General features: G+C 46.2%; 1 protein-coding gene across 1 annotated transcript in view; it reads left to right on the top strand.

Moving 5' to 3' along the window:
• The window catches only part of SFMBT2 (Scm like with four mbt domains 2), a 158,512-nt gene that overhangs the window by 66,503 nt on the left and 65,195 nt on the right, over positions 1-26,814 (top strand). Inside the window, exons 6-7 of the mRNA XM_006906953.3 lie at positions 4,783-4,880; positions 25,262-25,363. Of these exons, the coding sequence (XP_006907015.1) occupies positions 4,783-4,880; positions 25,262-25,363 (200 nt within the window). The remainder of the gene's footprint in view (positions 1-4,782; positions 4,881-25,261; positions 25,364-26,814) is intronic.

Below are 26,814 nucleotides of genomic sequence, written 5' to 3'. Positions count from 1 at the left end.
AAGGGAGGCGGTTATGGCCCATGTCTTCCACAGCGCTCTGGGTTTGCGTAAATTAATTTCGAGACCCAGTGTGACTTGTAAAACTAAGATGGTAGTGTTGTTTCCTTAACGGATATGCGGGTGGGAATAAAATTTCAGGCTTGCCTAGAAAACATGGGGCTTTCGAATTCCCCAGCATCCTTAAGTAAATGAAAAGCGTTCAGCCCTCCCTGGCGGTGAGGGGCGGGGGAGGGGAGCCGTACCGTGAGATGCGCCCCCGTGACTTCTCCCCCTTTGCCATGCACCCCACTCACACCACCACTAGTGCTAAAAATAACGATAACTCTTCCTTTAGTATCCCTTATTCTTCCCGCTTTTTAAAGGGCACAGCATTTCTCAACCATTCGGTGCAAATCGAGGTAAGAGAAATAGATAATAGGAAGTAGCTAGGAAGGGCGTCTTGAGAACGCGAGGGGATAGTGCCGGAGTTTGCACTGTCCCCAGTGAGAAGCCTGTCGTCACACGTGGCTATCCAGGTGTCACGCAGGTGCTGACGGAATGGGCCGAATCCAGCTTCAGTGAAGAATAAGGAAGGGAATAGGAAATGCAGGTAATCCCGGAAGGGGACAGGAGCCTCGCGAGGTCCCTAGTGACCCGGGCCTTAGCGGGGGGTGGCTGGCACTCTGGCAGTGCTGAGCGGAGGAGGGCAAACCGTAGAGCTCCCTCTCCCGCGGCGTATCCCTGACGTATTAGGGGAGCATCTGGGATCAGCGTCTGAGCGAGCGGAGACCCTCTTTGTCGATGGGCTGTCTTGTCTAGTGCCCGAAGCCACTCGAGATGCACAGGAGTGTGGTCTGTGGGTTCTTGAAAACTTTCGTTCTTCCAGAAGGGTCCATGTGTGAATCAAGCCTGAGAAATCTGGCGGAGTAGAAAGAGCATGGACCTGGAGTCAGGGCCCGCGTTAGCTTCTCCTGCTCACGTCTCCGGCTGCAGGGGCCCCGGGTGGGCGACTCTGCTTCTCGGAGTCTGTAAAACGGGGGCGATGCCACGTTTGCTGTGCTGCCGAGTGTTGGAAGGTGCTCAAATGATTGGCATCTTCTAGGTATTCAGTCTGGGCTCAGTGTGTTATGGTTATGTTTGGTTAGCCAAGAAATTTGCTAAGTCATTGAGGTCAGGGGTCAGGTTGAGGCCCCACCTGCTTTTGTATTTACGGCTGTTCAGAAAGCAAGGTAGTCATTTTGGAGATTTTGTTTGTTTGTTTGTTTCTAGTTCTACAATTTATTTTTCCTTTTTTTTTTTTCCCATCCAAATCTTTACACCAACTTTTCTTTTTCTTTTTCTTTCTTATTTTAGATAGCTCCTGGAGTCAGTGCTTCCAGTCTGAGCCATCTCTCAGTCCAAAAAGAGCTGTCGCTTTTTCTGTATTAATCTGCTCAGGCTGCCGTAACAAAGTGTCATAGACTCAGTGGCTTAAACAGCATGACTTATTTTCTCCCAGTTCTGGAGGCCGGAAGCCAAAGATGAGGGTGTCCGCTAGGCTCTGGCGAGGGCTCTCGTCCTGGCTTGCAGACGGCCGCCTCCCGAATCCTCACAGGGCTTCTTTGTGTGTGTGTGTGAGGGCCGGGGGAGAAAGAGAGAGAGTACTAGCTCTGGTCTCTGCTTTCAAGGGGCTCGAATTCCATCGCGAGCCCCACCCTTGTGACCTCATCTAACCCAATCACCTCCCAAAGGCCCCACCTCCACGAGCCATCACACTGGGGCGCAGGGCTCCAACCCGTCAGTTTTGAGAGGACACGGACGTTCAGTCCCTAGCGCCTTCCACTGTCCTGAGCAAGCACAGGTTAGTCTTTCCTCGCTGGTCAGAGCCAGGTGGAGGAGGAAGGAGTAGAGGTTTGGAGGTGCATGAAAGAAAGGGGGTCTTCTTTACGCCGAGGCTGCAGCACTTATGCGAATCGGCCTGCCAAACACTTGCGCAAAGGGAGGACGCCTCGTTTTCACTTAGGCTTCTGGTTAAAGATGAATCAGGACAGATTTCAATTGCTTATTACTTCCCCACAAACAGAAATCGATGTGATACACCCTATTAAATTACCCGCAACATGATCGTCTTAAGAAAACGTCTGAAGTTCTTTTCATCGTGATATTTATTGTCCACAAACTTGCCGGTGTACCCACGTGCCTGTCATGTCATGAAACGCACACATGGAATATTGGTCTCTGCTCATTGAAACCACTAGCGGGTGGTCGAGCAGACTGACAAAAACCGCAGTTGATTTTCACCTTTTAAGAAAGAAGCGTGCCTTGCAATGGGATTAAATTCTATGTTAGGGTTTAACAACCTTAGAAGACAAAGAAAAAAGATTGTAGGACAGAGACGAAAATCACGTGGAACCTGGGTGTTAACTTAGTCCGTTCTGTCTGCTGTCATGGACTACCCCAGACTCCGTGGCGTATAATATAAACGACACATTCATTTCTCCCCGTTCTGGAGGCTGGACGTCCAAGGTCAAGGCACCCATAGATGAGGTGTCTAGTGAGGCCTCGTTTCCCGGTTCATCGATGGCCGTCTTCCCACTGTGTCCTCACACGGTGACGGGGCCAGGAAGCTCGCTGTCTGTCTCTTTTTTCATAAGGGCACAAATGCCACTCGTGAGGGCTGCACCCTCTTGACCCCATTACCTCCCAAAGGCCCCGCCTCCTGACACCATCACGTGGGGGGAGGGGTCAGGTTTCAACGTAGGAATCGGGGGAGGGTGCGAACATTCAGTCCGTGGCGCTGGGCTTCCTGTTAACATGTGTCCCCGGGTTGGTGGGAGAGAGGTGGCATCCGGGGGCCGAGGGCTCAGCTGTCGGGATGACGTGGGGTCCGTGCATCACCTCCCTCGGTTCTGGTAGTTGGAAGTGACTTTGGCCATTTTGGGTTTCCATAGCTCCTGCCTTGAGCAATGTTTTTGAGCTGCTCTCCATGCCCCTCTCCTCCGTGTCTCCGCCCTCCCCAGCCACCTCGGCGACAGGCCGCGGGAGCGACAGGCCGCGGGAGCTCAGGGCCCCAACGCAGGGGGCCTTTTCTTCCCTTTTCCCCGCCCTTTACGTCTGCAGACCCTGCCTCGGTCATGTCTCTGGAATTCCCCGTCCTTTCTCGTGACTCGGTTCCTCTTTACCAAGGCGGGACTTCGTCAGCTTCCAGGTCCCTGGAGAAGCGAGTCTGTTCTCGTCCCCTCCCGAGGTCCAGGCTCTGGCTCGTCCCGACCCTCCGGTCCCTTTCCAGTGGTCGCGGTCGTGTCCTCTGCAGGCCTCAGAATCACTTCCCTCTTTGCCGGGATTCCGACGCCGGGTCCCTGAGCTGAACCCTTGGAGCGTTTCGGGAGGTGCTTCTACCCCTCACGGGACCATTTGTAGGGCCCCGTTCCTGGTTCCTCTTCCTTCTTTGATGAGTGGTTTCTGCCCTGCATCCCCCTTCTCGCCTGGGAGGCTGGGGAACAATGCATTCATTCTCTGCAGAGAATTTACCTTTTAATAATTTAGTGGGGCCTCATTACGTTCTCCCCAGATATGTCAGTAACCACTAAGGAGAATCACATTCCATTTTTGGTCTGACACAGAAATGTCAAATTGGGAAAAAAAAAAAAATTCCCGGAGGTAGAAGGGTATCGATGAAATCCGACAAAGGATTCTGGACGGCGTACGCAGTGGAGGCTCTTTAGTCGTGAATAAGCCTTTCTGGGTCTTCGCGTAATAATTTGGCAGCATCTTCTGCCTACCGTAATTATGGTAGTCTGATGAGATTGAATAAACTTCTAAGACACAGGGGAATGAAGCTCAAGGAGGGGGAGGATCAAAATCTATGGCTCCACGCTAAAACGCAGACGTGTAGGAAATGAAAGATTCAGCCCCAAAGGTTTAGTGTTGCCTCTTAACTGTTCTTATGTTCCTGTTCGCCTCCAACCTGTCTGTCAGAGGCAGCCTGGGCGGATATATGTGCTCATAGTTATAAACGCATCTACTTTGAGTGAGTGCTGCTGTTTCGATAAGGTGTTCAATCCTGTTTCGATAAGGTGTTCAATCCATTGATTGAGATCAGAGCATCAAATTCTCCTGCAGCTTAGCGATCGGTGAACGACAAACAGCGCTCACCCCGTTTCTTCTTTTAATTTTGCATTCGGACCGTGTAACCTCCATTTGTGAATTTCTACCCCCCCCCACACCCCCCACAGCATGTGGGGAAAAGTGTGGGCGAGATGTGGTACATTCACGACGTTTCACGTGTAAACATTAAACTTGGTACATTTTAATTTATCTTTTAATCATTTTCTGACTTACGTGGACTATTTTGAGCATATGAGAGCCTAGAGGTTTAGTGAAAAATATGCTGTAATAACCGAAAATGCCAGATAAGAGTCGTTTCTAGTTTAGCCGTTTATCAGATGATAAGTTCTTCATCAGTGGATATTACTTCCCAGGTAATATATGGAATTTGGGGCAGTGGATGACTGGAGATGTTGCTAATGTGTTTTATGCCATTAAATTACGCACAGAATGCCAACAGAATGCTGCAGATATTCCCTGAAGAAGAGCCCTATTAAGTTTATTTTTCGTTTCTGAAAGCAGAATCCCAAGTTGCTATTTAACTTCAGCAAATCCCTTTAGCAGGTGGCCTTTTATGGCGGGCAGGGTGTGAATTCTTACGGTGGCTGCTGAGCGTGCCGGCTTGTTCTGAAATCCTGGGAAGATAAAACTCAAGCACGAACCACCTGGCAGAGCATTTCAGTCCTTAAACTCTTCTGTGGTTTGCTGTTGATACAGAAATCTATCCTTTGAAGATGGCCTCTGAATGGAAATGTGCTCTGGAAAAATCCCTTATTGATGCTGCAGAGTTTCCTCTTCCGGTGGAAGTGTTTAAGGTAAGACGTGGGCCGCTTGTCTGCTGCTGTCGAGAGTGAACCGTGTGAAAACTTTCCCGGGTCAAATCATTTCCCACTATTTACAAAAAGCAGCCTCCTTGGCCAGTTTCCATTCGAAGTGTTTAAAATGTTATCTGTTCCGCTCTGTTAATGTCTTGTAATCTTCACAAAGACCCCTATTCCAGGATAACAAATTCACATTTTTTAGGTTTTTCTCCGTAATGTATTATTGTAGAAATCTCATTTTCCCTTGCTCGCCCCTTACCAAAGGAACAAAGGAACATATGGCAAGTCTATTTTGGGTATTATTTTGGTAAAAATAATAGAAAATGTTGCTTCTCTCGATGGTTCAGTTTTCTGGATGGCTCCAGAGACTCGCTGGAGTGTCTGTTGGCTATCATGCCTTCTTCCAGATGCTGATGGAACATAGAAGATACCTACCACACCTGGAATGGATCGCCAGGCTCTTAATACTTTTAAAATTATGCTTAAAACATCCATGAAATAGAATATTGAGATCTGGACAGGAATGACCCGTTCAGGTCAGAGGAAATCATAAATCCAGCTCTCCTTGTTTGGAGCTCGCAGGGTGGGGAACCGCTCCCCCACCGTTTGCTTGCTCAGACACTAAATGTGGGTGTAGGAGGCTGACTCGACCTCACTTTCCAGGTCCGAAAGGGCAGGTGCATGGCTGCAGCGCCGTGGACGGTTCCTATGGAAAATGAAATGACGGTGGCGTGTGGGTACCACATGCTGACTCGACCTCACTTTCCAGGTCCGAAAGGGCAGGCGCATGGCTGCAGCGCCGTGGACGGTTCCTATGGTGGCGTGTGGGTACCACATGTAGCAAGGGGTCAAGGCTTGGGCTGGGGCGTTGGCATCCTGGATTTTATTTTCAAGGAAGTCCTCACTCAGAATTTCAACCCGTCACTGCAGATCCCCGACCTCTCTGTTTAGCCCTTCCTTTGTTTGGGACACTGGGTTTGTAGAGATATCTTTTGAAGCTGGTTATATAAGTATGTTCTGAAGTATGACGGACGGGCTCCTTTTACGGCATTTTGAGCGCACTGTGGTAGACGGACGGCGTGTATAGAATGTGTCGTCAGCAGCGGTAACCACTGACAGTGGACGTGATCTTCGGCTTTTGGCTTTGTTTTTGCTAATTGAGCAAATACTTCTCATTCCTCTGTCCGTCCCTCCTCCCTTCCTCCCCTTTCTGATAATATCCTCCCCCTGCAAAGAAAACAAAACAAAACAAAAACAAAAACAAAACAAAACACCCAACAATAATGAAGAAGAGCAGCATGTCCTCTCGGTGACCTGCCTGGCTGCACCTCCCGCCCCCACTCTCTCCACGGTGGCCTTAGTAATATGTCAGATGTTCAGATCTGATCACGTCCCTCGCCCTTGAAAAAATAATTTTTGTTTCGAAGTATGATATATGCATGGGAGGATTTTAAAGAGCACTAGAGTGGGAATACAGACACCCACCCTCCGGTCCAGACACAGGCAGTTGCCGGCCCCTTCGCAGCCCTCCACCCGCCTGTCCCCAGATCCTCTCCCCCGGCTCCGCCACGGTCACCGGCACCTTAACTTTTGTGTTAATCATTTCCTTGCTTCTCTTTGTGACGTTACCACCTGCGTATGTTTTCCCGAATGTTATTTTCTTTTGACCAAGTGAGAAGCGGGCATGGGCCTGATGGTTTCGGGAGAGGCCATTTTCCTGCTCTTTACAGGAGAAGATGGCTGGACAGTGTCTGGGTCGTCAGCTGGCTTCACCTTTCCTCAGAGTTTACGGGAGACCTGGGCAGGTACAGTCACGAGCTAAGAACTCTGAAGAACACTGGGGATGGTGACCAAGTCACCTGCCAAAGTCGCAGCATGAACTCCGGGTACTTGATGACACCCCCTTGGAAAAGGGGACGAGAATCAGTTGCTTCATATTTCCAGCTTTTACGGCTATGCAGTAAATCCGTCGTCCTCATCTGCTCCCGGCCGCCGGGCCTGGAGCAGGGGACCCGGGACTCGTAGGTGTGTGGCCACAATGAGCCAGCTGTTAACAGCCTTGGACTGGCTCGCCCCAGCGTTCTGTCCTCAGGCCACCAAGATGGGCAAACGTGAGACGCCGTCTGAGCCATGGCGGCCTGCAGCAGTCCTTCGAAAACACCTGCGCTCCACCCTCATGCATCTCTGACAGTTGGTTTGGGCAGAGAGTTCAGGGTGAGCGGTCCCCTTTCTCACGGATGGGAGGCATTGCTCCCACGTTCGCCCTTCCTTCTCTGGGGTCTCACGCTCCCTTTTCCTGCCCCGGTCTGAGCTCGCACGCTGCCATGCCGTGGCGGGCATCTGTCTCCTTCCATCACCCTGGTTACGCGGAGCGTCTGCAACGCGTGCCTTTAATTTTGGGGATGTGTCTTTTAAAATGATGACTTTCGCCTCTCCTTTCTCTGCTTTACTTCCTCGGTCTGTGGCTCTGTGGGTATGCTACTCCTGGCTTTTAATTTTAAGGTGTTTTTTTTTTTTTCCTTCACAGATCTATTTTTTATTTCCTTGTCTGCTTGCTCTGCTGTCAGAAGTTTTCTCGACTTATTTGTACTGGCATGTTTTACGGGCACGTGTTTCATGTTTTCTGTTTTTGTTTGTTTGTTTGTTTTTCTTAATGCTCCCTCGGAATGCTCTGTTTATAGCCTCTTGTTCTCATGGCGTGGAAGCATGAGTTTATCTTGTTGGGATGCTCGATTTAAGTTTTTTCTCCTTGAATGACTTGTTTGCTCCACGTTGCTTTTGGTTTCTGTTCTTCTTGTTAGAGACTTCCTTTTGTCAAATATCTGAAAATCCCTGACTGTCTGCTCTTGGGCTGGAGGGTAGATTTGAGAGCTGTGGACAGGGCTGGGTAGCGAAGGCCACTTTGGAGGGACACTTCCTTGTTCCATGGTTTTTCTTCTCTAGTTGATTTCCTAGTGGAGTTTTTTAACTTCTTGCCTGGGGTTCAAGGTCCAGCTGCCAGTGTCCTAGGCTGAATGATACGTGCCACACCCACAGACTAGGGACCCCCTGTTGTCATTCTCTTCAGAAGAGAAGGTGAGGATAGTGGCCTTACAGAGTGGAGGAGGGGAGGGTGCCTACAAGACCAACTGTTTGCTTCCCAAACAGTTCCTGGCCCCCTTATATCTGCTCACGTTCACCCCCAGATTTGAACACACCCGGTGTTACTGGTTTCTGAGGGTTCTCGCTTCACTGAGCGGGTTCTCAGCTTTTCTGCCGAAGGCTCGAGATTTTGTCGAGCGTGTTACGTTACTCACTCATTGTTCGTTAGCATTTTAGCTTTTGGCTGTTGAGTGGGTTTGTGTCTCTTTAAAAAAGTTCTCTCAACTGTAGTTTTGGTTCGAGTTTAGGAAGACGTAAGATGAATGTGGGCTCTTGGCCTGCCGTCTCATCTGGCACTCCCCGTTGTAAACATTTTGAGGCCTGGACCGTTGGCTAACGCTCCCACACCTTCCCGAGACGCACGGATCCTGGCGTGGCTTTGTCATGCTGCCCTCTGCGGTCTTTGTGGTTCGGCTCTGCTGTGCCCTCCTCAGTACCGAGCTGCCCACATACCTGCCTTTTCTTTGTAGTTCACATGCCCTTTGCACCTGTTTTGTCCTTCCTGTTAAATTCCTACTCATCCTTCAACTGCAAACATAAATTCTCTAAGAGTCCTTCGCCGGACCTCTGGCCTCTGTCCCTAGCCAAGAAGAGATTGAGCTCTATTGGTTGTCCTCTGCTCTGCCTCATCACCTGGGTCTCGACTGCACTTAATTTTTTTGTGTTATATCCATCTCTTTCTACATAACTTTTCAAGCTTCAGAAAAGCAAAGAGCATGTCTGTCTCGTTTATCGTCGAATCCGTTCAAACATAACTCCTTGGCTAAAGTAGTATTCATCAAATATTTGTCAAATAAGTGAACTAAGTCTTGAATAGACGTATGTATTTAACTCCTTGAATTAAAAAAAAGTTTGAGTTAATGGGGCTGTAGATTAATCGGATGTGCAGACTTATTATTTAGAACTATGAATGCTAAGACTCCAAAGGTATAAACTAAACTAATAATCCGAATATATTTTTAATTCAAAATTTACTAATTCATGAAACGTTTATTGAACAACTCCTCTCTGCAAAAGCCCGCTGATCTGGTTCCAAGGTTTAATAATTTGTTTCCATTTTCACAAAATACCGTTACTTTCTTCTCTTACTTCAATATCTTTCTATTCAAGTTTAGACTAGTACTTTGATGGAGTACCTGATAATTATCACTGTACTCAATATTTTATTCATAACCGATAGTTGCTTTAAGAGCAGATACTCAATAGTTTCTATTTTCCACAGGGCCTACCGCAAGGAGGACTTAGGGAACAGGCAATTAGTATATGACAAATTGGTTGAATTGAAAATTATGTTTTAAAGCTTGTGAGGTACTTTTATAAATGTTTTATTTTCATTTGATAGAAAGGAAGTGGGCAATTTTAGTTTCTTAACCTCACTTTGTATGGAGTAAATATTTATGCATTTAATTTTGAAATCATGAAAACCATCACTGTTTTTGCTTTCTAAGCATTATAAAATAAATCACCACAAACTGGGGTGATTTATTTAACACAGCGGAAATTTATTCTGTCATAGTTACGGAGGCCAGAAGTCAAAATGAGGGTGCAAGCCAGAGTCCTGCTCCTTCTGAAGGCTGAGGGGAAAACTCTGTCACGAGTCTGTCCTTAGCTTCCGGTGGTGGCCTGCAGAGCTTAGCGTCTCTTGGGTTGTGGCAGTGTAACTCCAGGCTCTGCCTGCACGTCCACATGGCCTTCTCTCGGCGTGTCTGTCCAGTTTCCCCCTGCTTATGGGGACGCCGATTGGGCTCCGCCCATGGTAATGCAGCAGGACCTCAGCTTAACCTGATTACATCTGCAGAGACCTGTTTCTCAAATCAGGTCACATTCCCTGGTTGTGGACGGATGTGAATTTTTAGGGGACATCATTCAACCCAGCACAACCACATTTTCATGTATATATAGCAATTTAAGAAATCATATCATGCGTGGTATTCTCTACTGATTTATTCTACTTACATGGAGCTAGTTACGCTCAGAGTGGTTGCATAGTCGGGGCGAGAGATGGAGTTCAGACTCTTAGCAGTTGCTTCACTTCATAAAAACGAGAAATTTTCTGTCTCAGGTTTTTTAGGAGTTTCCGTGAGCAGGCTGCGAAAATAGAACTTAAATTTATGTTTCCTTTGTTACTGCTGTTTGATTATCACTGTTTCTCAGCAGGCAAACTTATTTTTGTCACTTTCATTCTTTGGATTCAGCCGAGAGTCGTCCTAGATGCACGTCGTTATGGAAAATTGCCATTCTGTGTAGCGATTCCAAGACGGAAGTCAGAGCCAAGCCCATGTAATAATGACAGCCCAGCAGTAGTTCAAAGCAATTCCTCCTGTCATGTTTACACTTTAGATAAAATGGGTGTTTTGATGGAACGACTCTCATTAAGGCTGCGTTTGTCACTGCAAAATGCATTCTCCTATTTCCAGTAGTATCTGTGGAGTTATGTCTGCAAATGCAGTCTGATAGAATAGCAGAGTCCCCCTTCTATCATGAATACACACAGCGACAGTGTAAAAGCAAGTTCACGTACCCGTGATTGGAGGGAATACTTTGAGTGGCTTTTGGATACCGTATTTTACCGGAAATTCTGATTTCCCTTTATTTGGAAAATACAGATATTCTTTAACATGTACATTCACTTGAAAGATAAATAATCATTGAAATACCGAAAAAATGAAGGTGAGAAAAAAGTGCATTTTATTAAAAAATAAATAACGACATAAATTTGTTTTCCTGAAAGCCAGCGTGATTATTTAGAGAGAGACCTAACAGGTTGCTGAAACAATTCCTATAACACTAATTTACTCTTGAAAAATAATAAATATATCGAGGTGACTTCACCGCATATCAGTGTGGTCCCTCCCTGGTTTTCTTTCTTACTCGTTACGTGACCTTTGCAAGCCATCATTCGATGATTAACTTAGGACACGTCCCATTGTCAAAGTGACATGCCCCGGTTTCAGTAAAAGCTTTTTACTTTGGTCTTCATAGAGAACTACCGGGTGAGTTTCTCTCAGAGTTAGTTTCTATCATCAAAAAAATGAAGTGATTACAGGACTAGTCTGGTTTTTGTGGCCAGCGACTCCTATGCTCTCTCGGGCTGCTAATTCACTAAGTATTCACTCAGATCCAGTGAATGGGTTTGGGGGAATTTAGTTAAGTTTTAAAAAGTAGGGCCAAGGGAGACTCAAACTTAAGAGTCTTAGTGTAAGGAATGCACGATTTTACGTGTCAGATGTTCAGAAGCTTTCTCTAATTACTATTACTTTTCATTCTCTGCAGTTCTTTTCAATTGTAATCTACACTTGTGACCCCTCTTGCTTGCGAATGTTAAATTGTAGACGTTTCACTGACCACTCACGTACACGTCCGAAAGATCTGCAAATAGGAAGCAGCAGTTTCCAAATTGCCAGTGAATTGAAGTAAAGTCTCTCCCCCTTAGAGGAATGCAGCCATGTAGCCGGGGACGCATGCGCCCAGTTTGTATCCTTCACGAACACCTTGAATTTCAAGGAAGGAACATTATTCGAAATGTCACTAAAATCCATTAGCCATTTTTATCCCTTAAGGAAAATTAAGGGGACGGTGCAGAGGTTTTCCACATGGCCCCTGTCCCTACACAGGCACGGCCTCCCCCACTGCCAACATCCCCACCAGAGCTGAACCTCGGTTAGCACTGATGAACCAGCACCGACATGTCACCGTCACCCCGAGTCCATAGCCGACCTTGGGCTTCACTCCTGGTGTTGTGCATTCTGCGGGTTTGGACAAACGTATGATGATGTGTGTCCATCGTTATAGTATCGGACGGTGTAGTCTCACTCCATAAAAATCCTCTGGGCTTCCCCTCCTCATCCATCTCTCCCTGTTATTGTTTAAACTTTTGGGTGTCATTTAAAAAACAATTTAAAACCTTAGTGTGTTTGAAATTTCGAAGAAGCTATTCAGAGGTTTGCAGTCGAGTGAAGGGCAGTGTGAAGAGCTGCAGCTGGGCGTCAGAAAAGTCCTCCTCAAGGCCTCTCTCTCCCTCGCCTTTGCGCCTGGGTCCCCAGATCGACCCCAGGTGTGGTAGGTCACCGGGGCTCACAGGACTTGGGTGTTGTCGCACCCACGGTTACAGTTTATTACAGAGAAAGGATATGAAGCAAAATCAGCAAAGGGAGAGGTCGCACGGGGTGATCTCTGGAAGTCCGTGGGGCTGGCCACACAGGCACCCTCTGCCTGGCATGTACCCAAATTCCAGACACCAGAAGGAAACCAGGGGTTTTAGTACAAACCCTATGGTTTGGGCAAACAGTCTCGGCACAGTGGGTCACTCTTAGACTCAGAAAAAAATTATATCGGTGTCACATACTGTTTATCAGCTGTATTCCCAGATGTCGGCCCAGGGCTAGCCCCGCAAGCAGGTCCTCCCTCCAGACGGCGGGCTCAGGCCTGCCACCTTATTCCTTCCTGCAACCTCCGTTCAGCCCGTCGGCAAAGCCCACTGGCTCTCTACCTTCCAGATCGTTCTTCCCAGATCCGTCACGCTTCTCTTCGTCCATCACCACCACCCTAGTCTGAGCGGCCATCTCTCTCTCCCGGACTGTTGCATTCGCTTTAGACCTTTCCCCAGCTTACGATCATTGCTTCCCTACAGCGTGTTCTTCAGAGAGTGGCCAGCGCTGCTTTCGAACCAAAATTCCACTCATGGTTCGCTGTCCAGGGTCCTGCATTGTCCAATTCCTATGCGTCCTCCGAGCCCATCCGCCGCTCCAATCCGGGCCCTCACATGCCACACTCCACCCCTAGCTTCCTGTTGTCCCTCCGACACCAAGGTCCCCTTCTCAGGCCTTTGCAGAAACGCTCTGTCGGCCTGGAAAGTGATTCCACCCCAGATGCCTGAATGGTTTCTTCCCTCTCCTTTGTTTTAGGTCTCTGTTTAAAATAAGGAGTAGCATTCTCTACCACCGTCTCTCTGCACAGTGGTCACTCTTAGACTCAGGAAAAATTGATTTTTCTTCATAGCATTTATCCGCAGACATATTCTGTATTAATTTGCTTTTTTTTTTTTTGCATCCGATCTGTTTCCTTTAGCTAGAATGTAAGCTCCATAAAAGCAGGTTGTTTATTTTATGACTGCTCCGCCCCTGTGCCGTGAACAGTGCCTGGCACGTAGGAGGCACGAAATAAAAAAAATTCTTGAATGGATTAGTGAAGAAATAAGCACAGAAATCAACTTAGAAGAGTAAAATCTCATGAGAGGTCATCCGTATAGCTTCGGTGAAGTAAATCTGCGAGTGTCTGGGTGACTACTTCTAGAAAGCAAAGAAAGGGCCTCGATTGTCACAGCATGGTACATCTAATCAGCTGGCATTTTCATGGCCAGCTAAAAATACCCCAGGTCAGTTTGTGGCTGAGACAGCAAAACAGTCGAGAACACCGAGAAGACTCTTAGGAATGAATCGAAGTGAAGAAAACACCTCAGCAATACAAAACCCACGTTCTGTGACATCCCAGTGACCACGAGCTCGTGGTCTCACTGTTTGCTCCTTGCTGGAAACGACTGTGGAGTAGGCTCACTGTCACCTCCCCTCTGTCACGTGGGGTTGTTTTCCGTGTCCTTACTGTCCCTCTGGGTCTTTACGGTAACGTATTATAAGGTGCTGGGGTGTTGCATCGGTACCTGGTTAGACAGGTAGGTCGGTGGACATCCAAGGAGCGTGAGTAGTGAGAAGACAATGCTCTAGTTCGATGACTGAGCTGGCACTGCTCGGCTGGGTCTCCTGGCCGGTCTGTGTTGCATTTTGTTGCATAGCCTTTTCACACCCACGTTTTCTGAGTGTGGAGTGTAACTGTGGTAGTTGAGGTGTGCTTGGGCAGTGGCTACCCGCTGCTTCTGGGTGATTTCCATCTTTCTGGAAGCTGAGGAAGAATGTGTGTTTCGATGGGATACGTACACCCAGGACGCTTGCTGTGATCCATTTCATTATCGGCTCCCTGACCAATTCCCAATCAATATCTGTGGCTATCGTGGCAGTTCAAGGCGGACGAGGTCACGATAACCGAGTTTTTTGCTTTGTCAGCACTCAGAATGTACCTGGTCTAGAACTTAGATAAAATACCCGGCTCTCGGTGTCCCTTCCACAGCTCAGTTTCTGTCACCTCTGACACAGGTAGCTATTAAACAGATCCAGAATTATGTAGATAGACCAGGTACGAGTTAAAAGGTAGACTTGATATCTATAAATAAAGAGATTTCATTAAAGGCAAAAACAGTAAGTGAAGGCTACTTTGGTGTGGTCTCAACTGTGACCGTCATACGTCATTCACTGCGTCTCGCTTTCCGGATAGATTAATGCTTAATGAACGGAGAAGGGACAGCTGAGAGGAGGCAAATTGATTTAAGGAAAAAAAAAAAAGATGCTGCGTGTGGCCATTAGTTTTTAACACAAGCAAACAAACTTAAAGAAAGAAAGACATTCTGTGCACGTTTTCTCCTGTTCAGCATGAGGGCAGTGCTCGTAATCCATGGAAGAGCCCACATCTTGTTATTTCTTTACCTCTTTCCAGCTCGGAATTTCATACCTGTCGGCGTGACTGTAGATTTAACCCTTAGAGAGGAAGTGCTTCTGTATTTCAGCATCTGAGACCTCGGCGAAAGGCCAGAGAGAGACTATCAAGTGTGGCAAAGAGAGAAAAGCTTTCCTTTCTCATTCCATCTGGTACAGCCAAAGGGGTAAGAAAGGACGTGAGCTGTTCTGTTTGGATGGATTGTGATGTTGCGGTTTCCATGGCGACCAATTTCTTTTTTTTTTTTTCTTTTCTCTTGTTCAGCAACTAAATGCGGCAACGATAAAAATTTCGTAGCTGAGTTCGGCCTTCAGGTGGGAAACTTAGATGCTCTCAGATTTGCTTTAAGCTCCCTCTGGAAGGACAGAACTTCATTTTTTTTGTGATGGGGAGAGGTGGGGAACTCAGAGTCTCAGTCTCACCTGGCAGAGTGACTGATCCCAAATAATCGAGCAGTAAATGATTGTGTGGCATCCATTCGACCCCTTTTAAAGAAAGGCTGCCTGAGACGGGAGGCCGTTTTGTTATCAGATGGACGGCTGGTTCCCCGTGACCCTGTCGCTGTTGTTGACTTGACTCCTGAGTTTTCTACCCGGTGGCCCATACCTCGCCACACACCTGGGCCTGAAGGCGCAGCCTCTGCGAGGTTAGTGCCACGTCCCTCCTGTGCCGTCCTCGTTTCTTTGATGACTTGGACAGGTCTGTTGAACAGAGTCCCTCCGGGATGGCGAGTCACAGAGAGGTCGGGTTTATGTAACGTCCGTCCTTCGTGATGTAGAGACAGGAGTGAGAGAGCTCGTTTGTGGTTGTTCTTCGTGCGTTCTGGGTTCTAGAATTGAGACACGCGAATTCCATAACTAAAAACGGACCGTGGGAGTCATCGCGTTTTTATGAGCATTGGAGAAAATCTTATAAGACGCATACTACAGAGGGCAGCTTTGGCCAAACAATAAACGTAACTATAAAAATCGCTAACCCCAGATGCGTAAAGAGTTCGCTCTAATAGTTGGTTGATCTCAGGGGCCCACAGCCTGCTAGATAGTGACTTGCTCCTAATTCTAAACACTAGGGATGTAAAAATATAGTCAACTTTTGGTTATCTGCTCTGCGAGTTATCATTCCTCAAATGGCTTCTGTTGGCCGCTGATTATTCTGGCTCTCGCCGGTTCCTGGTCCAGGAGGGCAAGATAATATTAGTATGAACTTGTCTTAATTGGCGTTGGGCTATGTGGAGGAGACGTAACTCTCTTATTTATAAAACAGAAACATTTCAGAGTGATCATAGTGTCACACTTTAATTCTTTCAGATTTTCCATGCTAATCCCCGTTAATGAGAATAATTAAAAATTGATTATAATTCTTCTATGGAGGATGTGATAGTAAACCACAATGAAATTGTGTGGAGATGTTCCCCATCCCCACCCCCGCTAAACACACACACAGATCCTTTGCAGGTTAGGCCATACTTCAGTATCCACGGTGCCTTTCATGAAGAGGCAGTGGCAAATCACAGTTATCTCAAGTAGGGAGACGGATATAGAGAGAAGTTTAAATCCTTTAGGTCTTCAGAGTTTAAGATCTAACGGAAAATGAGGAGCACACGTGACGGGGCCCCAGCGCACCCACGCTTCTGTGTCACTGAACCCCGACCTTCAACACACACTCTCCTGCCCCGAGAAAGGGGGGTGCGTGTACTGGGGTGTAAATAAAGGTGTGGGAGTCCTTCACTCCTGTGTTTTCTTTCTTCGCGTCCTTGGACAGCCATCCTTCTTTGTTTCCTCATCTCGATGGCATAAAAGTCAAGGGTAAGATTAAAATCTGCCTTCGGTTTCGTCTCCAGCCCCATTTATAACCAGAAAGACCAGCATAAACAGATCAGATAAACTTTCACATGACTATATAATGTCACTCTTGTAGTTGCCGGCGAGATATCTAGATCCCGACGGATGAATTTTTTTCCTAGCATATTTTCCTAAAAGTAAATACAAGCATGGCATACATACATATATATGTATGTATGCACGGCATACATACATGCCTCTAGTTTGCAAAGGAGTTTGGGAAATGTAGTCACTTTGCTTGCGATTTTGTACAAATCACTCCACTCACTGGACCTCGGTCGTTTCTGAGCTTCCAGTGGTTCCGAGGGATGGCAGGTCCCATGTGAAGCGGTGACGTGCAAGGCACGGCTGATGTGTCCTAAGTCCTATTCTCGTGTAATAAGTCACACACCTTGGGAATATCTTTGGGATATCCATTAACCCTTTCACACCCTCTAGGATGACATACCAGGGCACAGAGCAAAAAAAATGTAAACGAAGCCATAGATAATTCTCTTGAAGTCCAGCGTCATTCTCCAGTGGACTGTCTGTCGCTTTAGTAGCGTCTAAGCATCGAGCACTGGCAAGATGAGAAATTGTACTGGGCACTCTGTGTTTATAGTCTCATTTTCCCCACGATACCCTGGCGTGGTAGGTATTAGTGTAATTGCACATGGGAGGAACCCAAAGCTCGGAGGAGTTAATCTCTCGTCCTACGCCATAGAAAGCCTGTGGTAGATCCTGGACCCAAACGCAAATCTGTCTGCATCCCCAGGTCAAGGTTTTTTTCTGTTACTTTTGTATAGTTTTTAGAAGTAAACTAGGATATCTAAAGGGTAAGCCAAGGAAGCATTATTGTAACAAAAAACTAGAAAATGAATCCTGCGGATGTTAAGTGATGCCTAACATGTGAACAAGAAGATGTCCAGCGACTCATCGCTCAGTTGCTTTTGGTAGAGGCTCTGTTGGCGTTTTGAGCATGTGGGTCTCGGTGGGGTTGGATTTGCCCGTCAGCGTGCACTGGGTAACACCCGAAGGCATTCTGATGGTCGCAGTTGGGCGGTGCTGCCGGCATCTAATGGGTAGAGTTCAGACATGCAGCTAAACATCCTACACTGCACAGGACACACAGAGAAGTATCTGGCCCCAAATACCAACAGTGCAGAGGTGGAGAAACCCTGGACGCGTCTAGAGGATGCATTTAGGGCTCTCGGCAGAAAGGACACCCAGCAATAATTCTGTCGGCCACATTCCGTCAGTGGGGTGTGAGGCTGGGAGGGGAGCGGACCCTCCGAGCGGCCACCGGCCACCGTGGCCACCTCCAGCCAGCAGCACTCACACGACCTAGAGCGTTGCTCTAGGGACACAAGAAGGCACCGTCACTTGTTGGGAGAGAATTAACTAATTGCGAGAAAAGGGTGTAGCCATTGCTTACCTCCACACACACGCAGTCAGTCTTGCTTTTCTTTTTTTTCATAGTGGTGCCGTGAAGCAGAATTTCTCGCACCTTGCAGATGCCTTTGTGGTGTTAAAATGTTAATCCATGAAGGACGTTTTCATTTCCCCTGTTTCTTCTTTTTTTTAAACAAAGTAATGTACCTGTTTTTGGACGTCCTGTGGGCTAGGTCTACTCTAATCACACGTAATAAACCTTGCGGTTCAGGGTGAAGCCTATGGTACCGCGGAGCCTCATTACCCTTTTTGAACTTGATTGAATGCACGGCTAGTAGATAACACTGCTATTTACGCCTGGCAGTAAGAAATGGACATGCTTATGAGTGTTCAATGTACAGATCTTTTTATTGCATGTTCGTTATAAATATTCCATTGGCTAACCCGAGTTCAGTGCAGGGGAATCGAAGTGTCATAATGCTGTGCACTTAATGAACGCTGGCATCTTAACGTCCGGCTTCAGATGAAACTCATATGAGAATAATTTTCTAATGAACAAAGGAGCACCAGATCACTGGTGAAACAAAAAGAGGAAAAATAAAATGAATCACACTGGATCTTTTTTTTAGCATGACATAGTATGTTGATGTAAGCACAGGAATTAAAGGGTAGTTCATTATATATCGATTTGAATGTAATACTAATTAAAGCCTTCCTTTGACTTCACTGAGGCCTATTCTTAGACATTATGCAAATTAATTGAGCCTTTGAAAAGACGCATATGCAGTGTTTGAGTTCCCGGTGGACCCCCCAAACTGGCTTATTGGAACTGACAGAATTATTCGTGTAAGTATGATACAGCAAATGAGTTCGGTACGTAACGAAATGTGGACGGGGGCCGAACTGCCTGTCTGTTTTTTATTGTCCGTTTTATTTTGTCGCAACATAAGCAAAAAAGGAAGAACCGAAGAATTAAAGATCCGATGCCGAGGGAGCCACCCCCCGAGGAAGCTTTCCGTAGCCTTTGACTGTGGGACGCGGGCTGAGATTTGATTTCTGCTCGGGGAGCGATTCGCTGCTCTTGCGCGTTAAAATCCTCACCGAGAGCATTTTAATTGTGTTGTGTTAATGAGTTTGAACTCATTCTCCCCTGTGCCACGTTCTTCGTATTTTCATATCGCGTGAGGTGTATCTAATGAGGCAGGGATGACAGGAAGTGTTAGCTGCTTCGGGGGTCTGTGATAGCCACAGGCTAATTTATATAATTTATATAAGGGCACAACCTACGTTTCTTCAAGCCTCTAAAGTCAATGTAGAGGGGGGGATCTGAGCTGGTAGGCATGGGGGAGAGAGTGAACCCTAAAATGATAGGTTATTCTTTCTTTTTTCCTGTCTTCTCTTCTGTCTCTCAATTAGTAATACTTCACGTCTCCGTCCATAGATTAATGCACATAGATTGATCCCTTTTCTAAAGGATGTCAGCGTTCACCCTGAAGTTTGTCATTCTGCTAGAGAAGTTTGGTTTGGCGGTCACTCACTGATGACATATTAGGACAGCTCTGTGCAGTGGCATTTCTTTAATAGCTGGATTTGATGCTTCCAGAATCAGCTGGTGCCTTTTTCCGGGCCTGGCAGTCCCTTCAAAGGTGAAGACGTCACCAGCAGCTAATGTTTAAAGCTGTAGGTGACCAGTGTGTGCTCGGAGACGGTCTCCTCCCCTTGACCTCTGTTTCATAGGTGAAATAAAGTGAGGTGCCACCCAGACCGTAAAGCCCAAACAACCAGATATGTCGCAGTTCGTTCAAACTTCTTTTCCAACGTTGTAGTGTGTATTTATCCGTCCTCCGTCATTTTCTAACTGAATTTCAAGCTTCTCTATGGGACTCGGGTTGAGGTGTGATTTGGGGAACCACGTCACCCACTTTCTCTTCACTCACATACGTTAGTGCTGCACGAAGGACAGGTCACGGTCCGCGTGGCCTTGCTGGATTAACCGCACTTACCTGGTTTACCTGTCTGGGGGAACACTGATTCGCTACGCGGAAGGAGGCATCAATGAAGGGTGGCCGAGGGGCAGTGACGTTTCGCTTCACACGTTTCTTCAGTTATCATTAACGGACACACGACAGCGTCTGGTAAAAACTGCTCATCCGGTGCGATGGACTCCATAGAAACATTTTGGAGGCCCTCGTTAGTGTCAGGATTCTCTCTGACACGTTTTTTTCATAAACCATGGAAAAGTTACAAATTAACAGCAAAAGTTGGAGGTTTTAAGTCAATGATCAGTATCAATAACTCACATTTGAACTTGGCAATTTCTGTCTTTGAAATACAAATTTTAGAGCTTGTAGGTTGTAAGGGTTTTGTTTTGTTTACTAAATGGCAATTTCAAAAAAGCTCCTTTTTAGTCCTTGCTTCCCAGTGCGTCCTATCACCTGAGAGCTAGCTAACGATGGGCTTTGAGTCCTGGCTCCTCTTGGTAGCTGTGTCCTTGTTTAGGTCACTTAACCCCTCTGTGTCTTAATTTCTTCACCGCAAGATGAATACTTACTGCCCAATAGTCTTTGCGAGGGAGGAATTATAACACAAGGAAAGGGCTTCCGAGTATTTACAGTATGTTCCTTGTTATTGCTTTACCAAACCGAGTTATTCTCAATGCAGAGTAGTTACTGTGTCTCTCTCGGTAGGAAAAGTGTGAGAGCAACTTGGGTTCTGGCGGCAATAAAGCCAATGAAACCGGAGTGGAAAACCAAAGTTGATGTACATGTAATCTCTTTTACATTGTCAATCGACTGAAAATAAGGTTCCCTGAAGAGCAGTTTTTAACATAGGCTGGTAAGACAGCCCTCCAATAAAATAAATGGTATTTTACCTCTGATCAATATAAAACCACTCGAAGGCAAAAATAAAACGTGTAGCGATGAATGCAGATGGGAACGGCGTTGCCAGCGAGAGGAGTTTTTCTGTAAGCAATTTTCACTGGACTCTGGAACATTCAAATAAACAGTATTTCTTGAATGTGACAGGTGGATCTGTAAATGTACTGAGGATTGAGTCATCTCCCCTGATTTCGGGAATAACAGCGTTCCCGGGCCAGCAGTTGTGAGGTGTGAATGATTCTCTAGAACTTCTGCAAAGGCCATCGTGTATCTTTCAAACCGCAGTGAATTTCCCATTATCTCTCAGTAGATAATTGGTTTTGCAAATCATCTTCAGGGGCCAAGAACTCTGTCTTCTTAATGCAGAGAATGATTAGCCGGTGTTTGTATAAATAAATGCACATACTCTGACTGCATTAACGGCCCGAAGTAAATGGTCGAGGTTGATTAAATTTGTTTTCAGTGAGAAAACAAATCTGTACCTTTTCTCATATACTAACATGGATGCACACATACATACACGCATAGAGCTCAGAAGGTCTGTGTATTGACCTATTTGGAAATTCACTAGTGTTGAACTCGTATCATTAAAAAAAACCCTATATTTTTTAGGAGTGTCTACATGACTCCTTTTAGATAAAACTCAAACGCCTCAATCGTTATTTAAGACCCAGCTTCCCTAACCAAATTTCCCATGCCACCTTCCCAGTCTTTCCTTTATCATTCTAAGTCGCGTGCTTTTCATGATCAGATCAAGATTCGCACCCTATAATTCTGTGGACTGCCATCGTCAGAGCGATGATAATTTTTTATGCGCTACGAGTAAAACTATTCGTTGTGAGATCTCTTCTAAGCCTGGGTCTTTCATAGCTTGTTCTTTGTTTGTCTTTTCCTTCTCCATTAGATAAATACGGTATTTTGTTACGCATGTGTACTGTGTACCATCCAATAGCCTACTGTGTGTGGTACCTCAGTGGTGTCTAATGAATGTTTATCGAATAAATAGTAGAACATAGTATTGGAACGAATGTCAAGGAAGTATCCAATTTTTGATGTTTTGTCAGCTTAATTCAATAAATAGGTATTGGGATCTCTCTTGGATGAATTGCATAACATAAGTGAGAGAGTTTGGCATTGCCTGGAAAGTATTGCATGTATTCCCTGACTATCTGGTGTGTTTTGTAAAGGTTTCCAGTGGCCAGAGGATTCAGTGGCAAGCCCTTTTAGAAAGTATCATCCTGCCGCTGTAGTAAAAAGTTCCTGACATCATCATCCATGAATACCATGAGCATTAAAGTAACAGATTTAGTCAAACTCAGAATCATTATGTGTCTTTGCTTCTAAATTTTAAAAATTTCCATTATGTTGACTTCCCTTTGGAATGGGTAGGATTTCTATGTGGTCATATTAGGATTTTTCTTTCTTTCTTTTTTTTTTTTTTTAAAAAAAAGCCAATTAAAAAGTGGCCTTAAGAAAGTGTAGGTTAGGGCTGGGAAATAGAGAGGTGTGTTTTCTACAGCTACCTTTTAAAATGTCTGGCTTCTTATTCCAGTATATTAAAAAAGAGAGTTTAAGAGTTTTCACATAGTTTGGAACCAAAACAGATGCATTTCCACAAGTAAGAAGTGTGTGTGCTTACAACTAAAACCTCATAGAAATGTTTTAAGATGTAGGAAATCCGAGCCATGATTGACAAAGGAAACACTTGTTTCGAAGGAAGTCTTTGGTCACTAAAGCATTTTTAAAAATTGTTTAAAAATATTTTAATGTCATCAGGACAAAAGATTGTCAACAATCTCTCACCGTTTAAAAATATTCACATTTTCTTTCCATCACACATATGGCCGGGTGTGTTTTTGATGTGAATGGTATTGATCCTGGGTGAGCAGAGAGGCGGATGTTCGGGGGTTGTCGGACGAGCACGTGGACACAGGAAAGAAGGAAGAGAGGGAGTGGAAGCCGCACAAAGTGATCCCCCCTAACCCAGAGAGAGCGTGCGATGCTGAAGACACCGACATCGTTAACGATAGGCATTTATAATATAGTCTACAGCCCTGAAAGGAGAAGCTTACCTATGGAGTACATTGCTGTCCTGAGCCTTTATGTTCTATTTCTAAAGAAAGGCCACCATGGCTGGGTCCCACGAGACAGCTTTGAATAAAATAAGGCAGTGGTTAAAGACACTTGTTGGTGTAGCTTCCTGGGGGCCACAGAGATTTAATACAGCGTCGGGATCTGTGATTGAGAGACCTTTCTCGTACAGCTCGGAGCATCGAGATAGGATAGGTGTTGACTTGGCTAAAGACTTCAAGGTCAGTGGTCAAGGTCAAGCGGAGAGCCTGGAATGTAAAAGGGCCTGGGCATCCATGGGTCAGCCCTGCAAGGAAAGCTCGGTCTACGGAGAGCAACGGTAGGAACGAAGTCTATGGGGCAAAGAGAAGGCACACGAGCTGAAATCAGGAGGGGACCAGACGGCGGGTAGACCAGAAGCCCAGAACGCTGTCGGGACAGCCGTGCAGAAATGCAGGGGCGGGGACAGGTGAGAGCTGGAAATGACCAGGAGAGCCCTGGCGATGGAGGCAGCTGGAAGAAGTTACGCGTTTCCTCCGATGGGGGGACCACATCTCAAGGATGTCTAGCCTCGTGGCTGTGAGCAGTGAGGGGGAAACAGAAGAATGTCTGAGAAAATATTACATTCATCTGGGCCAGTTATTAGAATTACAGATGTGTCATTTTCCGTGTTGTCAAACAGTAGAATAATGACTGCGTAAACTCGTTGAGTATATTCAAGCAAAGTTTTATTATAATTTTAAAATCATTCCTCTTTTTTTGTTCTCGAAAAGTTTAAAAGGTTTTGTGCTTGAAAGAGAAAAATATTTATCTGCAAAATCCACTCCAGCACCGCAGTCCCCATTGATAGTGAGATACGGGGGCTTCGATGTCTGATGGGAATATTAATTGCCAGTCTTTTAATTCAGATGTCAGTCATTTCCAGTTCACGTTTTTGTCTCAACACCTGAGGCTTCTGACTGCCTTCGCCTTGTGGTTGATGTGTGTTAATGTGCATCAACTCTTCATACGGTTTCTTTTTAAATTCTTTTTCTGGACCCATCTTCCCCAGCCGCCCTTAAAAATAAACGCTTTATTTTCAGTATAAAAAATAAAAACTATCTCCTGCACCTAAGAGTGTTTTCTCGTGCTTTTCCTTATACATATAATGTTCATACAATGTTGATTATAAATTCCTAAGGATTTGGTAAAGGTTGAGGACGGGCCAGTTCTTCCAGTGAGTGTCATGGGAGGCAGCGCACCCCTGGCACACTCCGGTGCATCATGGTCACCTCCCCCCGGACGTGGCATCATTGGCTGCAGCCAGACCCAACACTTACCGTGCATCCGTTCGCAGACTGCCGTGGCGACCTGTGACGTGAGCGGTCCTCGTGGTTCTGCAGGCGGTCGTGTTGTGTCCCTTCCCCCGTAAAGCAGTGGCGTGCTGGAGAATTCTCTAGGCAGTTCCTCTTTGGTGTCGTGTAACACACCGACCTCATCGCCCCGCTTTTGCGTGGGGAGCAGGCACAGCCCGGTGGCCTCTGCGCGATCCTCAGAACTGGATGTAGGGTGGCGTCGTTGAATTAATTAAAAATCCACTGTACAGAGAAAGGAAAGTCATAGCTCCCCAGGTATTTTTGTGCTTCTCACCCAACTGATGTATCTAGAGATGGCGAGACTGATTTGCAGGGGCAAGCCTCGAATCTCTTTCTTTACCCAACACTACTCTTTATACAGACCGTGACCTCCAGCTCAGCAAGATAAATCCTGGTGTCCAGTGTCCAGCCAGCCCCACCTCTTGCTGTACAGCTGAAGTGGATATTGACGTTCATTTTCGTGAGAAGGCAGGACAGCTCCATCTCGCACACATAAGGTTGTTGTGAGCTGGTTATGAAGCTGCCAGACTATTAGACACGGGCATTGCTTATCTTCATTGAGCAGGAGTCGGGTTCTGACTGTCTGCAGGGCTGTTTTGGACCCTTGCTTGCACACATCTCCAAGACCATTGGCTAGCCACCAACAACCGATAAGCTGTGTGTCCTGAGTCAGGAGGCAGGTACACGCTATACCCCCACGAGGTACTAGCTGAAGCCTGGCTAGCCACCAACAACCGATAAGCTGTGTGTCCTCAGAGTCAGGAGGCAGGGACACGCTATACCCCCACGAGGTACTAGCTGTGAAGTAACTCCAGTGGCACGAGGCCACATTTCCTGAAGATGTTGCTGCTGTGTTTTTGATGACGGATCGCCTCTGTAACTGCTGTGCCGTAGCACCTAGGAAGATCAAAGCAGAGCATTGTGAATTTTTGGCTCTGTGTAAATTTAAGCATGGCCACAAAGGCCGTTTCCTCTCTCCCGGAAAAGCAATTTAACTCGCAGAAAATAATTAAATCCGCAGTATCTTGCAATAATTAGAAATTTGAAACGGGGAGGGTTAATTCTTTGAATCCGATTTCAGTTGCCCAGTAAAATGTTCAAGGACAGCATCCAGACAGTTACCGAGCTGATTTGCAATACCAGCGCGTTCAGTATTTGTATCTGTTTCCCTGCAGGATCATGCAGATTTGCGAAGCCATTTCTTCACAGTTGGGATGAAGCTCGAAACAGTGAACTTGAGCGAGCCCTTTTCTATCTGTCCTGCATCAGTGACCAAGGTGAGTTTCTCTCCTTCACACTTTACCTCAGCCCCCAGAGTGGCTCTGATAAGCCTTTCTACTGAAATATGCTCGCACAGGATATGCCGCGACACCAAGTAAACTTAAGGCAGATGGCCTTCTCTCCCGTCCAGTAGTGTTTGAAGCTCTCTCTCTGTCGCCGGTAGCGTGGGGGAGGCTAATCAGATGTCTCCTCTTGGACCGGATGGGTGAATTTCACTTTTCTTCTGATGGTACAGAACGTAGGCACTCAGGTTCATGCGTGAGGTCCAGACGCACGACTATGAGTTTACGGCAGTGAACTTGCTGCTTCTGCACCTTCTGATTGTTATTATGACCTATCGATACTTCGGAGCCACCTGAAAATGGTGAAAAGCAGATTCCCATCGCCACGAGTCAGCATTTCTACTGCGTTTTCATCATCTGCTTTCGTCGGCTAAAGGAAGGGATGCTTCTGAGATCCGCAGCTATAAAACGAAATGGCTTTTTCACATAAAGGCATTTTTATTATGGTCTGTTTAGGCTTTTAAGGTTAAAATTTTCCCATCTTCATCAAAGAAATCTCAACGAAGTCACCAGTGGTAAGATCTACAGTGCGGGTTTCTACCTTAAGTATCTTTAAGTGGCGGGAGAAACCAGCAGACTTAGCACACTCAGCCAACGATCCATTTTAGTTGATGGCCTTTGGTGCATCTCATGGGGGAATTTAATCGAAGATTCCAAAAGTCAGCTCCGTAGATTCAAACTCCGGTCTCATGGGTGCCAACTGAAGCAATGTTTAATGTTTTAATTCTTTGGTGGCAGAATGTTTCATTCTAAAGAAACAGCTTTGCGGATAAATCCCAACCAGCTTTGCTAATTACTATGTGAATAGATTACTTGTATTCTAAGAACTTTAGTTTTTACATTTATACAGTAGGTGTTACACTATCTGCTTCGTGTCATTGAGAAAAGTGGAGAATCACATTACTAGGTGCCTGCCTGGCACAAGTAAATGCTCAATGAAATATTAACTGCTTTCACCCAAACCTTGGACCCACTGCTTTGGCCCCACAGGCCTCTCGTGACCCAGGGGACTTGTCCAGTCATCTTACCCATGTTACTGGGGAAATGTAAGCAGAACTGAACCTGGAGTTCATGTCTTACAAACTGCTGTGGTAAAGAGGATGTCCGCTTGGCCGGTTCTGGCGAGGGCCACCCTCCAAGCTGAATCGAAAGCCCAGTGAACCATTCGGCACGCTTTATTTCCAACATAACCACGGAAGAGAAAATGGAAGCGTGCCATTTTTTCTTTGAAGCCGTGCACATTGTCGCGTTTTCCATGAGCTCGCTGTGCATATGTCACTTTGGACATGAAAACACTGTGTGTGTGAAGAGGATGGTCAGGGTGGACCTTAGCGGATTGTCACTGTGGTCGTTTGGGAGTGTCGGTCATTTTTAAGCTCAAAGGA

The sequence above is a fragment of the Pteropus alecto genome, unplaced genomic scaffold, assembly GCF_000325575.1.
Source record: "Pteropus alecto unplaced genomic scaffold, ASM32557v1 scaffold11, whole genome shotgun sequence".
Taxonomy (NCBI): domain Eukaryota; kingdom Metazoa; phylum Chordata; class Mammalia; order Chiroptera; family Pteropodidae; genus Pteropus; species Pteropus alecto.
The sequence above is the reverse complement of the archived record's forward strand: the minus strand, read 5'-3'. Positions and strand labels throughout refer to the sequence as shown.